The sequence below is a fragment of the Saimiri boliviensis genome, chromosome 6, assembly GCF_048565385.1.
Source record: "Saimiri boliviensis isolate mSaiBol1 chromosome 6, mSaiBol1.pri, whole genome shotgun sequence".
Classification (NCBI taxonomy): domain Eukaryota; kingdom Metazoa; phylum Chordata; class Mammalia; order Primates; family Cebidae; genus Saimiri; species Saimiri boliviensis.
The window spans coordinates 52,915,183-52,934,482 of record NC_133454.1 but is presented as its reverse complement, the minus strand read 5'-3'; the positions used below and the strand labels follow the sequence as shown (position 1 = coordinate 52,934,482).

Genomic DNA, 19,300 nt, shown 5'->3' with positions numbered 1-19,300 from the left:
CTTCCTAGGTTATGTCCCAGCCCCACCCCCACATCCATCCGTGGAGAGCTGCAGTGGGGCCAGGCAACCAGACATGCAGGAATAAGAGAGTCCCTCCTGAGCCCTCCTTTTGCCTAGACTGGAGTCAGGCTTCCCAGGGGTCCCTGTGCTACCTCTGCTTGGTTCAGCAGTAAAAGCTGGACATACTCACAAGTGTACCCATCCCCAAAGCTCACCATCACTGGGGCCAGGGAGGGGTAGAAGAACTGAGTGGGGAGAAAAAGAGAAGCCAGACTCAAGAGATCAGACCAGAAAATGCATGAAGCTCTCATGGACAGTTTTTGCAGGTCCAAAAGTGAAATGACCATTATCCTTCCCCTTCCAGGGTGGCCCCCCTTATCACGAGGCTCAGGCCTGAGAAGCTGAGAGCCCCTGTCATATCACACACAGTTGTACACACACAAATAGCTGCAGCCATTTCTGATGTGGCAGGGCCCTGGCTCAGAGCTCTGAGTTGCAGCACCAACCCTCCAATGTGACTCCTCCAGACTTCCAGAAAGTTTCTTCAGCCCTGGCCCATAACCAGCCCTGGACCACACACAGCTTAATTAGCCCTGGCCCCACAATGGTGCCCAGAGTCCTGCCAAATGCACCCAGTGGCACTTCACATTCCCATCTTGGTGCAGAATCAGAGGGTCCACTCATGTATACAAACATATACACACACATATACACATTGCAGGTACACACACATGCACAAACATATACACATGCATGCGCACGCAGAAACCTTGCAAGGCCATCCAGCCAGCTCACCACCTGCCGTCAAGCAAGTGTACACTGAGCCAGGCCAGCCACCAAAGCCAAGAATTCTGCCCAAGTCCACACCACCCTGAAGGCACACCATATCTCATGTCTGTGGGGATATCCTCCCACCTGTGGTACCTCTCCAAGCCTTTGGACTGCTTGCTCTGCAGCTCATCTTGGCTAGACTGGCTATCATCTTTGTTTTCTATTCCCAGTGGTTGCTGGGCCTGTAGGAGAGAAGCAATAAAAAGTTTGTGTTGTAGGGACTGCATCTGGGTCACTCCATCCTCCTGCTGGCTCTCAAGCTTGGGATAAAGCACTGAGAAGCTACTCTCTAGAGGATGGGGCCATGTGGGACATAGAACAGAAGGCTGGTCTACTGCACAGTGAAGCTTCCCAAGCTTTGGCTAAGCCCCCAGGCTCACAGCTGCTCCCTGAGTCAACTCTTGAGGCCTGGGGAGGATGAGGCAAAAGACCACAGTCACTACACACAGAGTCAGGAGCCACAGGCCGAAGGACAACACACAAGAAAAAGAAAATCCTGTCTCCTGCTACTGGTAGCCTGCACTGCGAGCTTCACAGAGAAAGCAGAGAAATCCGTGAGTACCCCAAATCCACAGAGGCCCAAATCAGCAGTGTCAGTGAATTACAGAGGTGCTAAAATGAAAAGGGCAGAATCGGGGGCCACAGGCAAGCACATGAGAAAGGGTAAGTGCTGGAGAGATAGAGTCCTGGTAGAATGAGAGACAGAGCTGTACCCGAGACAAAAAGGGCACCACCTGGCACTTGTAGGAAGGAAGACAGTGCTCCTTCACTACATTCAGGGCACCCCCCCCAAGCACCCAGGCCCCATCAGCAGACAATGATGCCCCCTTCCCATCAACAATTATATTACCCATCAAAAACAAAACAAGGCCAGGCATGGTGGCTCACGCCTGTAATCCCAGCACTTTGGGAAGCTGAGGAGGGTGGATCACAAGCTCAGGAGTTCGAGACCAGCCTGACCAACATGGTGAACTCCATCTCTACTAAAAATACAAAAATTAGCCAGGCATGATGGCACATGCCTGTAATCCCAGCTATTCAGGAGGCCAAGGTAGAAGAATCACTTGAACCCGAGAGGCAGAGGTTGCAGTGAGTGGAGATCGCACTACTGCACTCCAGCTTGGGTGCCAGAGGGAGACTCCGTCTCAAAAAAAAAAAAAAAAAAAAAAAAAAAAAAACAGAACAAAAATCTCATTTTAAAGCTTGGGTGATTAGTGAAATTTAGCAAGTTGGTGGGGTAAAAAAGGAAGCAGGGAGAACTATTCTTTTTTTTTTTTTTCCTTTTTTGAGACAGGGTCTCACTCTGTCACCCAGCCTGGAGGGGAGAAATATTATTGATCATTTCAAATATTTTCCACAGAGATATAGTAGTGTAGTCAGCCTGGGGTCAACACTTTGTTCTAGCTCTTCCTGCCTGGGAAGTCTGTCTCCTCCACTGTATAAAATGGGATAGTAAACTGCAACTCACAGGGCTTCTGGTGAGGATTAAATCAGCTCATATGCGTAAGGCCCAACTCCCGACCCAAATGCCATGCCATCAATGTTAGTTCCTCTTCTCACATTCCTCTCCCTCTCCCCCAGCCTAAGGTAAAAAACAAAAGACTCTGCCGGTGCCAGTCCCCATCCTAGGACCTGCACTTCTTCTGTCATGCCAACAGGAGCCCCGTCTGTTCTGGGACACAGGGTGAACAGGAGAGGTGGGGCGGGAGACAGCTCACTCCGTCTTCCCCAGTGGGGTCCCCAGCCCTGTGCCCACAGCCCCCACACCTCTCCATTGGCAGCCTAAGCCCCAGCAGCTGTGGCCAACCCTGCCATCTGGATGGGTAAGGAAGGGCAGGGCCTGAACTAAAACCCAGCTCCCCCAAATTACATTAAAAATAGAAATGCTGCCTGTGAGTACCTCCCAGTGCCTGCAGCAGAAGGGCTCCCTGCCAGGGCTGCCACTCCTCATCGCATCAGCCTGGGCAGAGCCTGCAGACAATGGCAGGGCATGCAGCCTTTCCAACCCCACCTCTCTCCCCTTCCGTCGTGCAACTCACAACTTGTCTTCCCCTACAGACCACACCATGCTCATCAAATATCTCCCTCTCTCACCTGTCAAGAAAGAAAATCACACAGGCCAACTCCATTTAACAAACTGAAATATAAGATGAGTAATAAAGTGGGGTGATAGTAATAAAAATAGAGGGACTGCACCCTGAGTCAGAAAGAACTCCAGGGCTATCCGCCACACACCATAAAGAAAAAGGCAGCAGATAGGAGGGCTGGCTACAGACCATGGCTTTCTGGCCTCTCCCTTCTTGTTTCACTTACATTTCTGTGAGAAATTGAACTAGCCCCACTGACAGAGAAAAGGGGATCCTCTGGGGAAATACCCAGACAGACAATCCTCCTGGTAGAGAGGGTTGCCTCCCTTGAACTTTTTGCTCCAGAAAAAGAAGCAAAGGGACCAGAAGAGGAAAGCAGCCAAGGTCAGCATTCTTCAGAAAGCAGAGACAATCGAGCTGGACACAGTGGCTCACGCCTATCATCTCAGCACTTTGGGAGGCTGAGGCAGCTGGATCACAAGGTCAACAGTTCTAACATGGTGAAACTCCATCTCTAATAAGAATATAGCCAGGCATGGTGGTGCATACGTGTAATCCCAAATACTTGGGAGGCTGAGGCAGGAGACTCATTTGAACTCAGGAGGTGGAGGCTGCAATGAGCAGAGATCACGCCACTGCACCCTAGCCTGGGCAACAGAGCAAGACTTTGTCTGGGGATGGGGGGAAGAAAGGGGAAACAATCGCACATCCTAAGCCTCTGGCCTAAGATATCATTTCCCTCTCCTTAACTGAGCTCTAGGGTCTTTTTTTTCATTAAGGATTCAGTCCTTAGTTAAATAAACAATGGTGTATTCATACAGCAGAAGACGGTGCAGGCAACAAAATAAACATGGTAGATCTATATAAAATAACTCAGAAATAAGTCAAGAGCCTATTCCCAAATTTAAAGAGCACATCACCCAGCAGTTTAGGTAGCACAATCCCAATTTTTATGGGAAGAAAAATGATAAGCAAGTAGAAAATAGATACATGCTTATATGTACAGAGAAAAAATTCTGAAAAGGCACATGAAAAACGTGAATGGAAGCTGTCCATAGTCCCTGCCTGTGTGAGTAAGGTTAGAGGAAGTAGAGAACTTGGACCTTCTGTATTATTTGAAATAATTTTATAATCACTTTTCTAATTCATTATGAAATGTATTATGTCTAATTCATTATGATCTTTTTTTGTGGTGATAGTTGAGAAGGTACATAATATGGTAAAACTTATCAAATAAATGTGCAGTTTATTGTATATCAATTATATCTCAATACAGCTGCATTAAAAATATTTAAAATGAACAAAAACTAGTATAGCTCAGTTCTAAGCCCTCTCTCCTGCCCTTGAGAGAGACATGGAGAACATGGCAAATTGGGCAAGAGCACACAGGAAGGACAGAGGATGGCAGCTACAGTTCTGTCCCATGAAGGCGCTGCTGCTCTTTCCTCCAGCTCCACCTTCCTACTCGAGCCCTCCATCTCCAGAGATGGCAGACACCTGGAGGCTGAGCCCTGCAAAGTCTCGGCTACTTGGTCAGCTATGCTGAGCACCCAGTTACCCACATCATGACAGGCAGGTCACAAGATATAGTTTAAGGGATGAGGGTCCCCAACCCCTGGGCTGCAGAGCAGGGGGTGAACAGTGGGTAAGCAAGCATTATCACCTGAGCTACACCTCCTGTCAGATCAGCAGTGGCATTGAGTTCTGACAGGAGCACGCATCCTATTGTGATCTGTGCATGTGAGGGATCTAGATTGCGTGCTCCTTGTGAGAATCTAATGCCCCAACCCCTGTCCCCATCTGTGGAAAAACTGTCTTCCAGGAAACTGGTCACTGATGCCAAAAAGGTTGGGGACTGCTGGCTTAGGGCTTCCTCTGCCAGGGATGGCCACCTCAGGAGGCTCAACCTCATGAGAACCAAAACCAAGTCAGGTCCTGCTACTGCGTTACAGCAAGTGGCATGGCACGAAAAGAGGCTGCTGTCCACATCAGGTCTTAAGTAAACCCAGAAATCTTTTTTTCAAGCTCCCAAGTAATTCTGATACTGGCCAGGTGTTAGACTCCAAGCAATGGAATTCACCCCGACCCCACTGACTCAATAACTTTCCCGCTCACCTACTGCCAAAGGCGCCTCACAATTCACCTGCTCCAAACCTTTCCTGACTAATCCCATCTTCCCTTGTCTGTGCCCTCACATCTCTTTAGCACTGCAAATAGGATAACCAAGGTCCAGCAGGGACCAGGTAGCTGGACAGTGGCCCAGAAAGGTTTTATCAGCCAGACCTGAGAGGAACATGTGGGGCTCAAATGCAGTTGGTCTGAAAACTCTATCCTGTCTCTAGCACACATTTCACTAAAGTCTCCCAGGCTGGGTTCATATGAAACATCTTGTTTGTTTCACCCAATAATTTCCATTTTGCCCAAACCAAATGTTCCCTTAACCTTGCAACTTGCAGAGACCATGTGCAAGAACTGCTCTTCTAACCAATCCACAAAGGAAAAACAAACAAACAAAAAAGGTCTTGGCTTGAAGCTCCTTGAGGACAGGATCTATGTTTGAGTCATCTTTGTACCCGACGTGGGTTGGGTCAGCTGTCATCCACGCACACACAGACCTTACATCTGGCAGGGGAGACAGACAACCATCAAACAAAACAAGAGGGACTAAGCGGAGCAAAGAGAGGAACAATGGATCCCACCTGAGGAGGTGGTGTCAGAGGTGAACCTCCAGGACCAACAAAGAGCTTGCCGGGGAAAAATGGGAAAGTAGAGTGGCAGGCAGAGGGATGGTGGAGGTGGAGATGTGACCCAGCGATGGTGAGCGGCAGACCCAGCTGGTGAGTGGCAGGTGGGCTGGGCACGTAAAGAGGATGGATGGGCCAGGTTGGGAAGTGTCTTGAAATCTACAGTCTACACAGTGTTTTGGACATGAGCAGACATTCCCTCTCAGCTGCTGAATGAGTGGATAAATGGAAAAATAAATGGGGGAAAAGGGCTTTAATTTATAGCAACAATGCAGGAATGGTCAGAAGCCCCATGAAAGGCAGCAGAGCCATGCCTTAATGAATTAGAAGGGAGAGAACTTCCAGAAATACACCCTGTGGTGGGCAGGGCCTGGCTCTGGGTTATCCAAAAAAGTGGTTGTGAGGGGAAATGAGGCCCCAACTCAGCCCGCCACCCAGAGAGACTCACCTGCCAAAGGGCTCCATCCAGGACGGGGGAAAGCACATCAACATCCAGCAAGTGCTCCAAGATCCGGGTGCGAAAACCAAAGTCCTGGAGACAGTGGAGATGCAAAGGTCAACGCTGCCTCTGTCACGGTCAACACCCACCAGGCCTCTTCACTACTCCTAACTCCACTTTCCAGAAAGATGTCTACTCTGTGCCCAGCTCTGTGCCAAACATTTCAACATCTACTAATTTCATCTTCAAAATAACACCATGACTAGACAGAAAGATACGTGATAAAGCAAGTATGGTAAAATGTTAATTGTGGCCTATACGTGGTGTATATGTGGATATTCACTGTACAATTTTTTTATTGTTCCATATGTTTGAAATTTTTCGTAATAAAAACTATGGGGAAAAAATAACCCTGTGAGACTAAAATTCTTACCCTCATCTCACAGATAAGCAGGTTGGAGAGCACATGTAACTCGCCCAAGGTCACACAGCTGAAAAGCAGGGGCCTGAGGGTCAGATGGGGCCCTGTACTGACTCCAAAGCCCAAGCTCTTTCCATGACACATGCTGCGAAGGATGTCGCTCTCCAGCATCTCTCCCCATCTGTGGTGCCCAACCAGGCATGAGAAGAGAGGCCAACATCCCCAGAAAACCCGTGAGCAGTTTGGCTCTTTCCAGCTCATTCCATCCCCCATTCCATATAGGTGCCCATCTAGACAATGAGGGTTAATTAGTGGTGCTTCCTGCACTGGCTTCTCTGGGACAGGCAGCAAGTGCCCACACTGGTGCCAGTTTGTTGCTGTCCTTTGGCTGCCACAGACCCACAGTCCCACCCTCTCTAAGCCTAAGATCCCGGCTGGGCTAAGTGAAGGACTGCTACCCAACGGCATGCTAATAGGGACAGTTCTGTCACATCAGCCCTGATTAATAGTGGGACGCTCAGACAAAGTCTGGTCCCGCTGTCCACAGCCTCCTCCATCCACTTCCATAGAGAAGAAAAATGCTGATGGGCACATTTCTCCACATGGGTGACTGCTTTAGAAGAGCCAGCCCCCTTGCTTCCAAGAGATCTGTGACATGGCGATTCTTCATGGACAGTTTTTGCCAACGACTTTTTGCCTTCCCTTTCTAGCTTGTGGGTTTTTCTTCTTTTTTTGGTGACATTTTCCTTTCAGTTGGAGTTCTACTTCACTGAATGCAGCTGCCATCTGTTTCCTAAGCCCATGGCTCAGTGAGGCACAAGCACACACAGCCTCCTAATTCCTCTGCACCCCCTCATATCATTACTGTTCATCCCTGACCCTCTCCCACTAATCCCTTCCCTTTAATCTGCCTCCTCCAAACAGATGGAGGATGGCTTCTAGAGGTAATGCTCTGCCAAAAAGCACCCTGAACTATTCCCCTGAAGTACAGACCTGGCAAATGAAAGCAGGACACAGCAGGCTGGGTAGAAGGTCTGGGACAAAGAAACCACGGATGCTGGCATTCCAAGACAAAGCCTTAATTTTAGAAATGAAGCCGCAGCATCCCTCCTGGCCAGAAGTTGAGGACTGGTCCTCGCCACAGCTCAGTGATCCCATAAACACAAACACACCAGTCTCTAACCTCCTAGGCTCATATAATGCTCCTGCTAGAGGTGACTCACATGATCACACAAGCAATTCACAGAATAGTAATAGTAAAAACAGTTAACATGTTATGTTATTTTATATATAACATTATTATTAATGTTTCTATGCTAACATTTTACATTCTCTGCCTCACTTTCTTCTCACAACAAACCTATAAAATAGGTAGTATTACCCTTAGTTAATGTGTTGAGAAACTGGAGCTAGATAAGACTCGAGCATGAGTTCAAAATTGTCCCCTTACAAGCTTTGTGATCCGAGGCAAATTACTTAACCCTGGAGACACAAATCCATGCTCTTCACCACCACTCTACTGCCTCATCTCAAAACTCACCAGCCCACAGAAGGACTCGGGGTCGGAAGCTATGGATTCTGAGAGCTGTGGTTCCTTCATATGTTCACTAATTTCCAATTCCTGGAGAGAGAGACACACAGAGAAATCCCTCAGCAGAGCATAAAGGGTCCTCGTCTCTACCCAGGGCATTCTGTTCAGGCCGTGGTGACAATATAGGGCTCAGGCCAAACTGAAATCCACTCTTCTGGAAAACCTAAAGGAGGCCTGTGGATCCTGCCATTCTCTCTGGACATGCGCACAGCCTAGAGACAACCACACTCTGAATCAGATCAGAAGGATTTACACAAGTAAGAAGAGCCAAGAGTAGTGGAGATAGTTAGAAAGGTGGCAGTATGAAAGTCTGATGCTATCCTAAAAATCAGAAGGAGAGCATGTTTCCCAGAAAATAGATTAAAGCTTTTTTTTTCCCAAGACAGTCTCACTTTGTCCCTCAGGGTGGGGTGCAGTGGCGTCATCTCAGCTCACTGCAGCCTCCACCTCCTAGGTTCAAGTGGTTCTCCTGCCTCAGCCTCCCAAGTAGCTGGGATTATAGGTACGCATCACCATGCCCAGCTAATTTTTATATTTTTAGTAGAGACGGGGTTTCACCATGTTGGCCAGTGGTCTCAAACGCCTGACCTCAAGTCATCCACCTACCTGGGCCTCCCAAAGTGCTGGGATTACAGGCATGAGCCACCATGCCCAGTCAATAAAAGCTCTTTAAATGAATTCCCTCACTATCTACCTGGAGGAGGAACAGGACTAAGGGTTGAAAAGTCTAAAATGCCAAAGGATCTCCCCATTCAGACTTGCTTCTGTCCATTTTGGTCATTGGCCTGGTCTTGCCAAAACAACCACTCCCATGTCTTGGGATAGTTCAGGAAGAGCCACAAAAATGGACGAGAAGAGTCTTCTTGTCACCTAATCTACCTGTGCTGGGGTAGAACACTCCCAAATGTACCTATCGCCCCCCGACCACCACCGCCCCCCGACCTCACTACAACATACAACGTTCTCTCTCTATAGGAACTCCAACTGCTGCATCCATGACTGCCCCAAACTTCTTGTACTTGTCAAGAAGTCCAAGGGGAGCCAGGATCAGTGGCTCATGCCTGTAATCCCAGCAGTTTGGGAGGCTGAGGCAGACGGATAGAAGGTGAGCTCAGGAGTTCAAGATCAACCTGGGCAACATGACAAAACCCCATCTCTACCAAAAATAAACAAATTAGCCAGGTGTGGTGGTGCATGCCTGTGGTCCCAGCTACTCGGGAGGGTAAGCACAAGAATCGCTTGAACCTGGGAGGCAGAGGTTGCAGTGAGCCAAGACTGCACCACTGTACCAAGCTGGGGTAAAGGACCGACACTCTGTCTCAAAAAAAAAAAAACAGAAAAGACACCCAAACTATGATGAGGTGGCCAGATCACTTGAGCTCAGGAGTTAGAGATCAGCCTGGGCAACATGGCAAAACCCTGTCTCTACAAAAAATACAAAAATTAGCCGAGCGTGGTGACACGTCTGTGGTCTCAGCAACCCGAGAGGCTGAGGTAATGCTCTGCCAAAAAGCACCCTGAACTATGATGAAGCAGGAGGACTGTTTGAGTCCTGGAGGTCAAGGCTGCAGTGAGCCAAGATCACACCACTGCACTCCAAGCCTGGGCTACAGAGTGAGACCCTGTCTCAAAAATAAAACAGAAAAAAATATGTACAAGAGGGAGGTAAGAAGCACGAGAGGAAGGAAGTAGGAGAAAAGAAAATGAACATTCCAGGAGGGTGCCAATGGAAAAGCAAATTTCTGCTCTCAATTTGGAGTGCCAGCAGGTTTGCAGCTTTATTCAGGATTTTACTGCCTGCTGGGTCTCGGCATATTTGTCACAATTAAGGGCTCTGGCTGATGCTGACAGCCCAGTGAAGGGACTGCAAATGAAGCTCCTGACTCAGTAATAAAGATGTGGGGATAGGACCCTGCCCAAGGCTGAACAGAGCAGCAGAGGGCCACAGCCGGCCCCTGCCTATGGGACACGGTGACTTACTTGGCTGGCGTCTGAACTGCCCTCTTCCAGAGCAGAAGCTGTCTTCTTTGGCTCCTTGGCTGCCTCTTCCCTCCTGCAACCCTCCTCTCCTGCATCTACTGTCTCCTCTGGTGCCTCCTTTTCAGAGGCTTTGGCAGGCTCATCACCTGTAGGGTCCACCTTAGGGGTCACCAGATTCCTGGAAGCCTCAGGTTCACTCTTCTCATTTTCCTCTTTTTCTGGAATTCCAGGTCTTGCCCCACTTCCCTGTCGCCCTTTGCCATCAGCACTGCTCAGACTGCTATCTGCACCTGGGCTGGAGGGCTTGCAGGGAGTAGGGGGACCAGCAGCATCTGAATCCAGAGAAACATCTCTCTTCTCTGGCTGGCTTGTTCTCAGAGACTCCTAGGAAACAACAGACCATGTTAGAAAGGAAGACATAAGGAACGTGCAAAAGGAGTTGAGACGCGGTACCAGACGGAAATGCTATTCCGTGATTCCCACAGGCCTGAGCTTGAGTTCTTACCCAGTAATTGTCCAACGCCCAGTTTTTAAATTTATTTTTTTTTTATTTTTATTTATTTATTTATTTTTTTGAGACAGAGTCTCACTCTGTTGCCCAGGCTGGAGTGCAGTGGCACAATCTCAGTTCACTGCAACCTCTGCCTCCAGGGTCAAGTGATTCTCGTGCCTCCGCCTCCTGAGCAGCTAGGACTATAGGTGTGTACCACCACACCTGGCTATTTTTTGTATTTTTAGTAGAGACAGGGTTTTGCCATGCTTGGTTTTGCCAGGCTGGCCTCAAACTCCTGGCCTCAAGCAATTCACGTGCCTCAGCCTCCAAAAATGCTGGGATTACAGGCGTAAGCCACCATGCCCAGCCCACTCTGCTCTTTAAAACACAGATTCCTGACTCCAACCTAGATCTACAGAATTGGAATTTATATAGTGATTTGGACCCACACTGATCCCCATCCACTGGAGGGCCTGGAAGTCACTGCACCGGATGATACAACTCTGTCACCACCTATCATCTCCTCAAGTAATAAATCTGTCTCGCTCCAGCCCTATTAGCCACATCATAAGACTGCAACTCAAAAGCCAATATTTATTTAAGATGATGATGGATCATCACATGAGAGAAAGGCAGCAAATTCTCAAATTTCTATTTTTCATGTTTAATAGACAGCAGGGGAAAAACTAACAGGACAGTGCTCTTCGTCCCTAAAGCCTCCCAGGTACACACAGATCAGCCTCAGAGATAGCAGCCTCACCAAGCACTGCTGACTTGGGTCCTCTGAGAAGCAGATGACAAGGTAGGGTTAGATGCGTGAGAGATTTACGGCAGATGTCTATAAAGGATAAAGGAAGTAGGCAGAGCCTCCAGACTTTCTCCAGCTCTGAGAAAGTCTTGGCCAGCCCAGCAGAGTCACCAATCAGGCGTCCCATATCTGCAGAAATGGCTCTGCTTTCAGACCCCTGTTGTTCCCCATCACCAGTAGAAAACACAGCCTTCCATGAAGCAAGGAGGATAGAAAGGGTGACTGGAGGCTGTCAATCTCTACTAACCTCCCCTTGGCAGGGTCTCTGGAAAGGAGATCTGAGCAGTGCATCCCTACAGTGGCCACGCCCTGCTTCTTACACACAAACCTCACTTTAAAGACCAGTAAAAACCTAAGGCTGCTTCCACTAAATTCCTTAGAGTCAGTCAAAAGAGAAAAAGAAAACCCTCCCTTGGAAATACAGCCAGTGATCTCTACTGGGCTTGGGCTGAGAAGCCTTCCTCTCAGAAAGCATCTATGCTGATACTTGGGCTGCCAGACTGAATAACTTCTGATGAGAAATTTTTAAGGCTTCCTGATTCCCTGTTCTGAAGACTCAAGGACCATGATGACTAGAGAGTGGAGAGGTCCAACAACAAGCCCTAAGCATGGCATTTATTGATGCTTTGTTACGGTGTCTGCTGTGCCCACAGAAATTACCCTCTGCCTGCAAGCCTGACAGTCTACTGAGAAGCTAACCCAGGCTTCCTATGGATGATTAAGCAGGTCAGTAAAGCAGAGTCACTCAGAGCTCAGCTTTGGAGACAGAGGCTGCCCGGGCTCAAATTTCGGTTCCACGCTTAACAGATGTGTGACCTTAAGCAAATTACTTATGTCTATGAATGTGCCTCAGTTTCTTTCAATAAAATACTGGGATGTAGTAGTGCCTACCTCATAGGGAGTGTTGTTGGGAAGACTAAGTGAGTTAGCACTCATCAACTGAGTTAAGGAACTCAGAATTGTGAATGGCACACTGCCAATGTCCCATGAATGTTAACTTATGTTATGTAATGAGACTTACACATTCATTCACTGAGCACATTCTATGTGCCAAACACTGCCTTGGGAATCCAAATACGGCCAAGACATAGATCCTGCCCTTGACGAACTGAGCTAATATTGAGAAAAGTGAAATGTTCCCAAAGGTTTTGGTTATGAGCCTTGACTGCCCAAAGCAAAGAGGCCACTAGACACAGTGGTGATACTGTCACCAGGCCCAAGCCTGTCCCTGAAAGAAGAGCAGAAAGGGAAGTAAAGAAGGCATGAAGGAAGCTCATGTCTTGGCAGCATGCATGCAGGTAGCCACCAGTGCTGCCCCTCCCAGCATCCCTAACCTCCAGCATGGAATAAAGCTGCCAGGAACACTGGGCTTAGAGAAGGAAGAAAAACTTCTCTTCAAGTGAAGCAGCTTCAGGCTGAGCCTAATGGCCTTTTTTGTCTCTATACCACCAAATGTCTGTGGGTTTCTGAGGACTCCAAGAATGAGGTGAGAGTTGCCTGGGTTGGGCTAAGGGTGTCAGGACAACCACACCCCCTTACTCAGCAAGCAGGGCCAACCCTCCCTGGCCAGGCTCATCCCAAGATTAAGGAAAGGCTCCCCACAGCTTGAAGTTGCAAGTGCAACCTGGTCCTAAGAAGACTGCCTACCAGTACACCTTAGATGTGAGGACAAAGGAGGTATCAGATAAACAGTCCCTATGGCCTTCAGGATAAAGTGTATACTCCTACTTGGCCCACAGCCCTTAAGGCCCAGCTCCTGCCTGCCTCTCATGGCTCACCTCCAGCCAAACCCTCAGACACTCTCTCCCCCCACCTGTGGATAAACATCACACTAGTTCACTACTTTGCCATGCAATTCCTAAAGCACACATACACACACAATACCCCGACACACTCCCACTGGTCCTCACCGCATCACCTCTTACAGGATGCCTTCCTTAATCCCTGGGTCAGCTGACCTGAGATAAGCCTTCCTATCATCTGTCTTAATAGCTATTGTATTTGCTGATTTCCTTATCTGTTTTTGTCACCAAATTAGCTCCTCATTGTCCTCCATACCTAGTTTCCGGCACATAATAAATGCTTAGTAAAGGTTTGTTGAACGAATTGTTAAACATGAATAAGTGGGTCATGCAAAGCTAGGAGTTGAGGTTTCCCTTCCCAGCCTGCAAAAAGGAGACGTGATATTTATTTTATAAGGTTACATAGGGATTAGACTATATTTATTATAGTACTTATTAAACGAAAAATAGCTAAGCAAATGTTAGCTATTAATTAACTATTCAAGATGATGGAAAAACAAGCAACCTATCAAAAGTTCAGAGAATACAAGATACAGGTAGAGATTCCCCATCCTTGAGAAGAACAGGAAAAATAACTAATGGGTACTGGGCTTAATGCCTGGGTGATGAAATAATCTGTATAACAAACCCCCAAGACACAAGTTCACCTAGATAACAAACCTGCATGTACATCCGGAACTTAAAATAAAAATTAAAAAGAGAGAGATTCCCATTTTTACACATGAGAGGACATAGCCAAATTGTAATAATCTTAGGCCCAACTCTTATGCTTAAATTCTTCAAAAGAAAATTTTCATATGATGGGGCTCATTCTAGTCTGCCTTACCTAAAACAGTAAAACATGGGTAATATTAAAATAAATGACTTTGCATTCTCTGCACCATGTTGACTAACTACAACCACAGGACAGCACCTCGAGGGTGGGGAAGGCAAAGGGAGGCAAAGCATGTGTTGTAGATTACCCACAAATGAATGCACAAGAGCTGAGTGTCTGGAGAAGCCATCCAACTCCATGAGTATCTCCTTTCACCTAGCCCCTGACCCTTGTCTCCGGGCCCAAGGCCTGAAGCTCCAAGCAGGATACACACTCTGGGCACCCAAGTGCGTCTCCTGCCCTGGGCTCTGTGGGAAGTGAAGGCAGAGGTGGGGCCTCAGTCTCAGCAGAGCTTTGCCCTCAGCTCATCCCTGCACACACTCCTTCTGTCTCCTCCTTCCACAGCCCCAGGTCCTTGAGAATCGCAAGGCATATTTCTGCTGCTTTTTCAAAAAAGACTTTACCATCTGCATGAGGAGAGAGCAGGAGAGAGCTTGTAAGAATCATCTCATGAATATGTAGCATGCCCCCCAAAAGCCATGAGGTTCCCCTCCTTCTGCCCAGACCACAAGACAAGGACCCCTGTAATCCACAAGCACGGGGGACAGGGCATGAAGGAGGAGCTGAACCCATGTCTGTGCACTGACCCTGTTGTGCAGAGACCCCCACCAAGCTGATCATGAGTCCAATTTATTTTTCAGACTTCATTCCTGCCCAGTTGGTCTCACTTCTTTGCACAGCTCCCCAGTGTTGTTAGCACTTTCTAATCGCACTGACATCATCCTGTGATTTCTAAGCCCAACCTCCCTCCCGCTCCTTTGATCCACTGATGGGCTTTTCACCAGCACCACATGGCCACATAAAGTCTGCTCACCTACCCTACAGCCTGCTGGGTTTTGCTCACCCTGTTCAGTGTCAGTTCCATAAGCCTCTCTCTCTTCAGTCTGTAACAGACTCAAAGTCGGCTTAAGTTGGAAAGCAGGAGAGGAAGGAGACAACAGATGCATTCTTGCCATCCTACTGCCCTCTCATGGAATCATGAGCAAAGTGACTTCCCAGTGAGACAGGGTAGAACTAACCTCAGAAGTCCACTTTCATCCTAGGCTGTCTGGGACACTCAGGAGTGGGGAAAAGTGGGTAGTTCAGAGAATCCAAAGACTGTAAACTGGGACAAAAGCCATTTTCAAAGAGTAGGGCCCAAGCAGAGGCAGCATTGACTTTCCTGAAACCCCCCATTCACCCCTACCACTAATACTCCCAACAAGAAAAGCCTGATTCCTGCCTTAAGTTAGAACATAGAATCCAACACTCCATGTGACAAAAAGAACTAAATCTGCGGGGATGCTAGAGACAGGGGTAGGAGGTGTACTTAACACCACCCACTCTAGACATTTCCCCTCATCACACTGGGGTGCCTATTTATATTAAAGAGGGTATAAAAGTGTTCAAAAGTCCCCACCCCCCGCAAAGAAGCACACAGTCATCAGAAGAAAAGCTTCTAGAAATCCACCTTTCAAAGAAGAAAAAGCCTTTTTTGTTGACATTTACAATCCATTATGAAGTTAAATGTTAACTTGCCCAAGGTCAAAGTAAATCATGATCAACCCATATCAGGTTCTTCAATCCACCAGCTGACAGCAGGGACCAAGTACCCACTCTACCCAAAACCTGGGAAAGCCAAGAGAAGAAAAAATACGACACAACCTGCCCAGACACTCTCTCTGTGCCGGCATGGCTCATTCACTTATTCACAAATTCATTCTCTGGACTGTTGAACGAAACACACCCAGTGCTTCCTATGTTTCAGAGGGAGTGGGATAGCTGCTGCCTGGGCATACAGAAATGAATAGGGCAGAATCTCCAGCCTCAATATGCTCATTCTCATAGAGATTATCAAGCAAGTAAGTCCTCCTGACACCCCTAGTCCTATACATGGTCAACCTTCTAGGCATAAAGCCTGAGCATCTCCTTTGATTCCATCAATATAGGTCTTACTGGTGGTGAAGAAAAGAAAATTGTCATTTCAGGGAACCAAATAGTCTGAAGGCTTTAGACTTAATCCTTCCAGACCAGGCCCCACTCAGAAGGAACAGTTTCAAAGCAGACATATATTAGCTTGATAATAAAGATAGGACACTTAGGAAAAAAGGTCACATTTGACAAGAAATAGTGAAGTCATAATCAAAACATATCTGACTGCGCACAGCCAAAATGCTGAACGGTTTCTGAGATAACAGGTAAAGTCTAACTACAAAAAGAATGCTAGGCTGGGCACAGTGGCTCACACCTGTAATCCCTGTAATCCTTTGGGAGGCCAAGGCAGATGGATCACTTAAGCCCAGGAGTTCGAGACTAGCAAGGACAACACAGCAAAACCCTGTCTCTACAAAAAATACAAATAATAGCTGGTGTGGTGGCAGGCACCTGTGGTCACAACTACTTGGGAGGCTGACATGCACTCCAGCCTGTGCAACAGGATGAGATCCAGTCTCAAAAAAAGAAAAAAAAAAAAAAAAATCCCTGTCCAAGGGCTAGACTTGGGTCACCCACAACTCAGGTCTCAAGAACCAAATCAGGAGCTTTTGGCCAGCATCGGAAACCTCAGGTGGCCCGAGACATTAATCCTGGCTCTTAAGGCAAGGTGATTTCTAAGAAACAAGTCAGAAATAATAAGAGATAATGAGAAAACAAATTTAAATCCAGGATATAAGCAATTCTGTTTTACTGGCCAGTTCTGTGATCATTCTAATAAAGTGTCAGTGACTTGTTTGATGTTAAAGTATTCAAAGTATTTAAAAGAACTTGGTATATTAGACTTGTAAAAAGTTTAACTTATTGAGCCTGCAACCAATATTTAAGTGTTTGGAGAAATCTAATTGGTGAGTTCATGATTAATTAGTTGTATAAATACTTTGGGAATATTTAGAGAAATGTTATATTTAAATTAACAAATTGGACACTAAACAAAGGATACATGGTAGACAAAGCTCCTTTCTAAGTATAAAACACATTGCTGGGCACAATGGCTCACACCTGTAATTCCAGCATTTTGAAAGATCAAGATGGAAGGACTGCTTGAGGCCGAAGTTTGAGACCAGTCTGGTCAATAGAGAGACCTTGTATTTGCAAAAATTTAAAAAGTAGCCAGGCATGGGGGCACATGCCTGTAAGTCCTAACTACTCAGGAGGCTGAGGCAGAGGACCACTTGAACCCAGGAGTTCAAGGTTTTAGGTATTACGATAATATAATGAGTGTTGACGTTCGTTTGTTTAGAGGCAGGGTCTAGAAGGGACAGGAATCTATGCATTTATTCTTGTCCTTCCCCCAAACTCCGGATATCCCATCTGGACAGGACTGGGACAAAATGGTTATTTTTCCAAATATCCATCCCACATAGTAGGGGGCCTTAATTAAAAAAAAAAAAAAAAAAAAAAAAAAGAAGGGATATGCCAGGCTGACACATTTGCCTGTAGGGATTAGAGCTCTTACCTCATATTCAAAGTCACCCCCCAGTGCCCCAATGTCCAGGTGTAGGTTCTTAAGAGGCTCACTTGAGCTGTGGACACTCTAGAAACAAAAATGATGACATGTGGTAAGTATAAGGAAACTGGTCAACCCAGGGTGAGAGGTTTGCAGAGGGAAAAATAGGGCACTGCTAAGCTGCAGGTGGGCCCAGGCAGGGCTTCAGACGACTGAGAGCAGGACCACCACCGAGGCTGCCTCACTAAATGGTTTTCCATCCAGCACAAACTATGCTGTGCACCAAGCAAGTAGCCAAGGTGCTCTCTGCTGGCTGTACTTTCTGGATCAGATCTAGAAGGATAATAGACTGCTTGAGAAATGAAGCTGTGGGCCAAAAAAACCATTCTTGCTTTTTTAAAAAGTAGCACAGAGACTGCCGAAGGTGGAAACAACTCATATATTCATCAACAGATGAGTAAATAAACAAAATGTAGCATATCCATACCATGGAATATTATTCAGCCTTAAAAAGGACCAAAGTTCTAATACATGCTTGTATTAGATACATAGATGACCCTTGAAACATTATGCTAAGTGAAATAAGCCAGATACAATAAGACAAATAGTGTATAATTCCACTTACAGGAGGTACCTAGAATAGGTAAATTCATAGACACAGAAAGCAGATTAGGTTTCCAGGGGCTGGAGGGAAAGGGAATAGGAAGTTATTGCTCAATAGGTACAGAACTGTTATTTGGGATGATGAACAAGTTCTAGAAATGAATAGTGGGAAGAGGGGGAATGCCAAAAAAAAAAAAAAAGAAAAGAAATGGATAGTGGTGATGGGTGCACAACATTGTGAATTAATACCACTGAATTTTACCTTTCACAAGGTTAAAAGGGTAAATTTTATGCTACATATTTTTTTAATCACAGTAAAAAAAATTTCAAAAGGAAAAAATATTGCATGGAGGGTTTCCAGGCCAGGGAGAGGACTTCATCATTACCTGGTTGTCACTTTCCTCCTCATCCTCCTCATTGGTTTCTTCTCCTAAAGCCAAGAGGCTAAGAGCATTCTTGTCTTCACTTATGGAGCCCAAGAGACCCTTTGCAGAAGCAGAGGTCTTGAGACCCTGTGAAGGCTTCAAAATAGAGACGGACAGTCAAAGGACTCACTTGGAAGACCTTTGGAATGACTTTTAGAATGCTCCTTCCCATTCTCTATGTCCGTGTCTCCTAGATCAAGCCCCAACACATCCATGAAGCTGACCTGGCAACTCCAGTTCACACCAATGACTCCCTTGGGCCACTCCTACTGCCTTGGCTGCATAGACTGGGAAATCAGCACTGATGTCCCTACAGCATGGGTCTATCCTCCACAGCCCAGAGTCTGCATTCATACCGGTGTGAATTACATTTTCCCAACTAGATTATGAACCCTGAGGACTCCACCAATTCCCTCTATTTCTCACCCCTAGGCCATGGTTCCTAGTATGGCACATCGGGGGGCACTCATAGGAACTAAATACACTGAACACAAGAGAAAGTACTGACCAGCACAAGTTCTCCAAGCTGACGTCCAGACTCCACTGAGCTCCCCAGGCTCACGCTTTGAGATCCACGAAGAGCAGAGGGTGGGGTATCCACAAGGCCTCGCAACGGAGCCAGTCCCCCAAGAGGAACATGAACTGGGGCTAACGAGGAACCCAGGGCCTGGGCAACAGAAAACATCTTGTTACAACCCAAGAAACCGTGTGACTCTGAGTGTGTTAGAGACAGACATAAAAATAAAACACCTAAATCCTGCACACTCAAATTTAAACCACC

The 19,300-nt window shown here is 46.9% G+C and overlaps 1 protein-coding gene across 18 annotated transcripts in view; it reads right to left on the bottom strand.

Moving 5' to 3' along the window:
• The window catches only part of CEP164 (centrosomal protein 164), an 89,486-nt gene that overhangs the window by 26,205 nt on the left and 43,981 nt on the right, over positions 1 to 19,300 (bottom strand). For 14 of the 18 annotated variants that reach the window (XM_074400639.1, XM_074400641.1, XM_074400640.1 and 11 more), the window contains 7 exons: positions 19,028 to 19,186; positions 18,481 to 18,615; positions 17,501 to 17,578; positions 10,094 to 10,477; positions 8,063 to 8,143; positions 6,111 to 6,194; positions 916 to 1,013 (listed from right to left, as the gene is read on the bottom strand). In XM_074400639.1, the coding sequence (XP_074256740.1) occupies positions 916 to 1,013; positions 6,111 to 6,194; positions 8,063 to 8,143; positions 10,094 to 10,477; positions 17,501 to 17,578; positions 18,481 to 18,615; positions 19,028 to 19,186 (1,019 nt within the window). The remainder of the gene's footprint in view (positions 1 to 915; positions 1,014 to 6,110; positions 6,195 to 8,062; positions 8,144 to 10,093; positions 10,478 to 17,500; positions 17,579 to 18,480; positions 18,616 to 19,027; positions 19,187 to 19,300) is intronic. The other 4 variants (XM_074400646.1, XM_074400653.1, XM_074400647.1 and 1 more) reach the window with 1 other exon arrangement.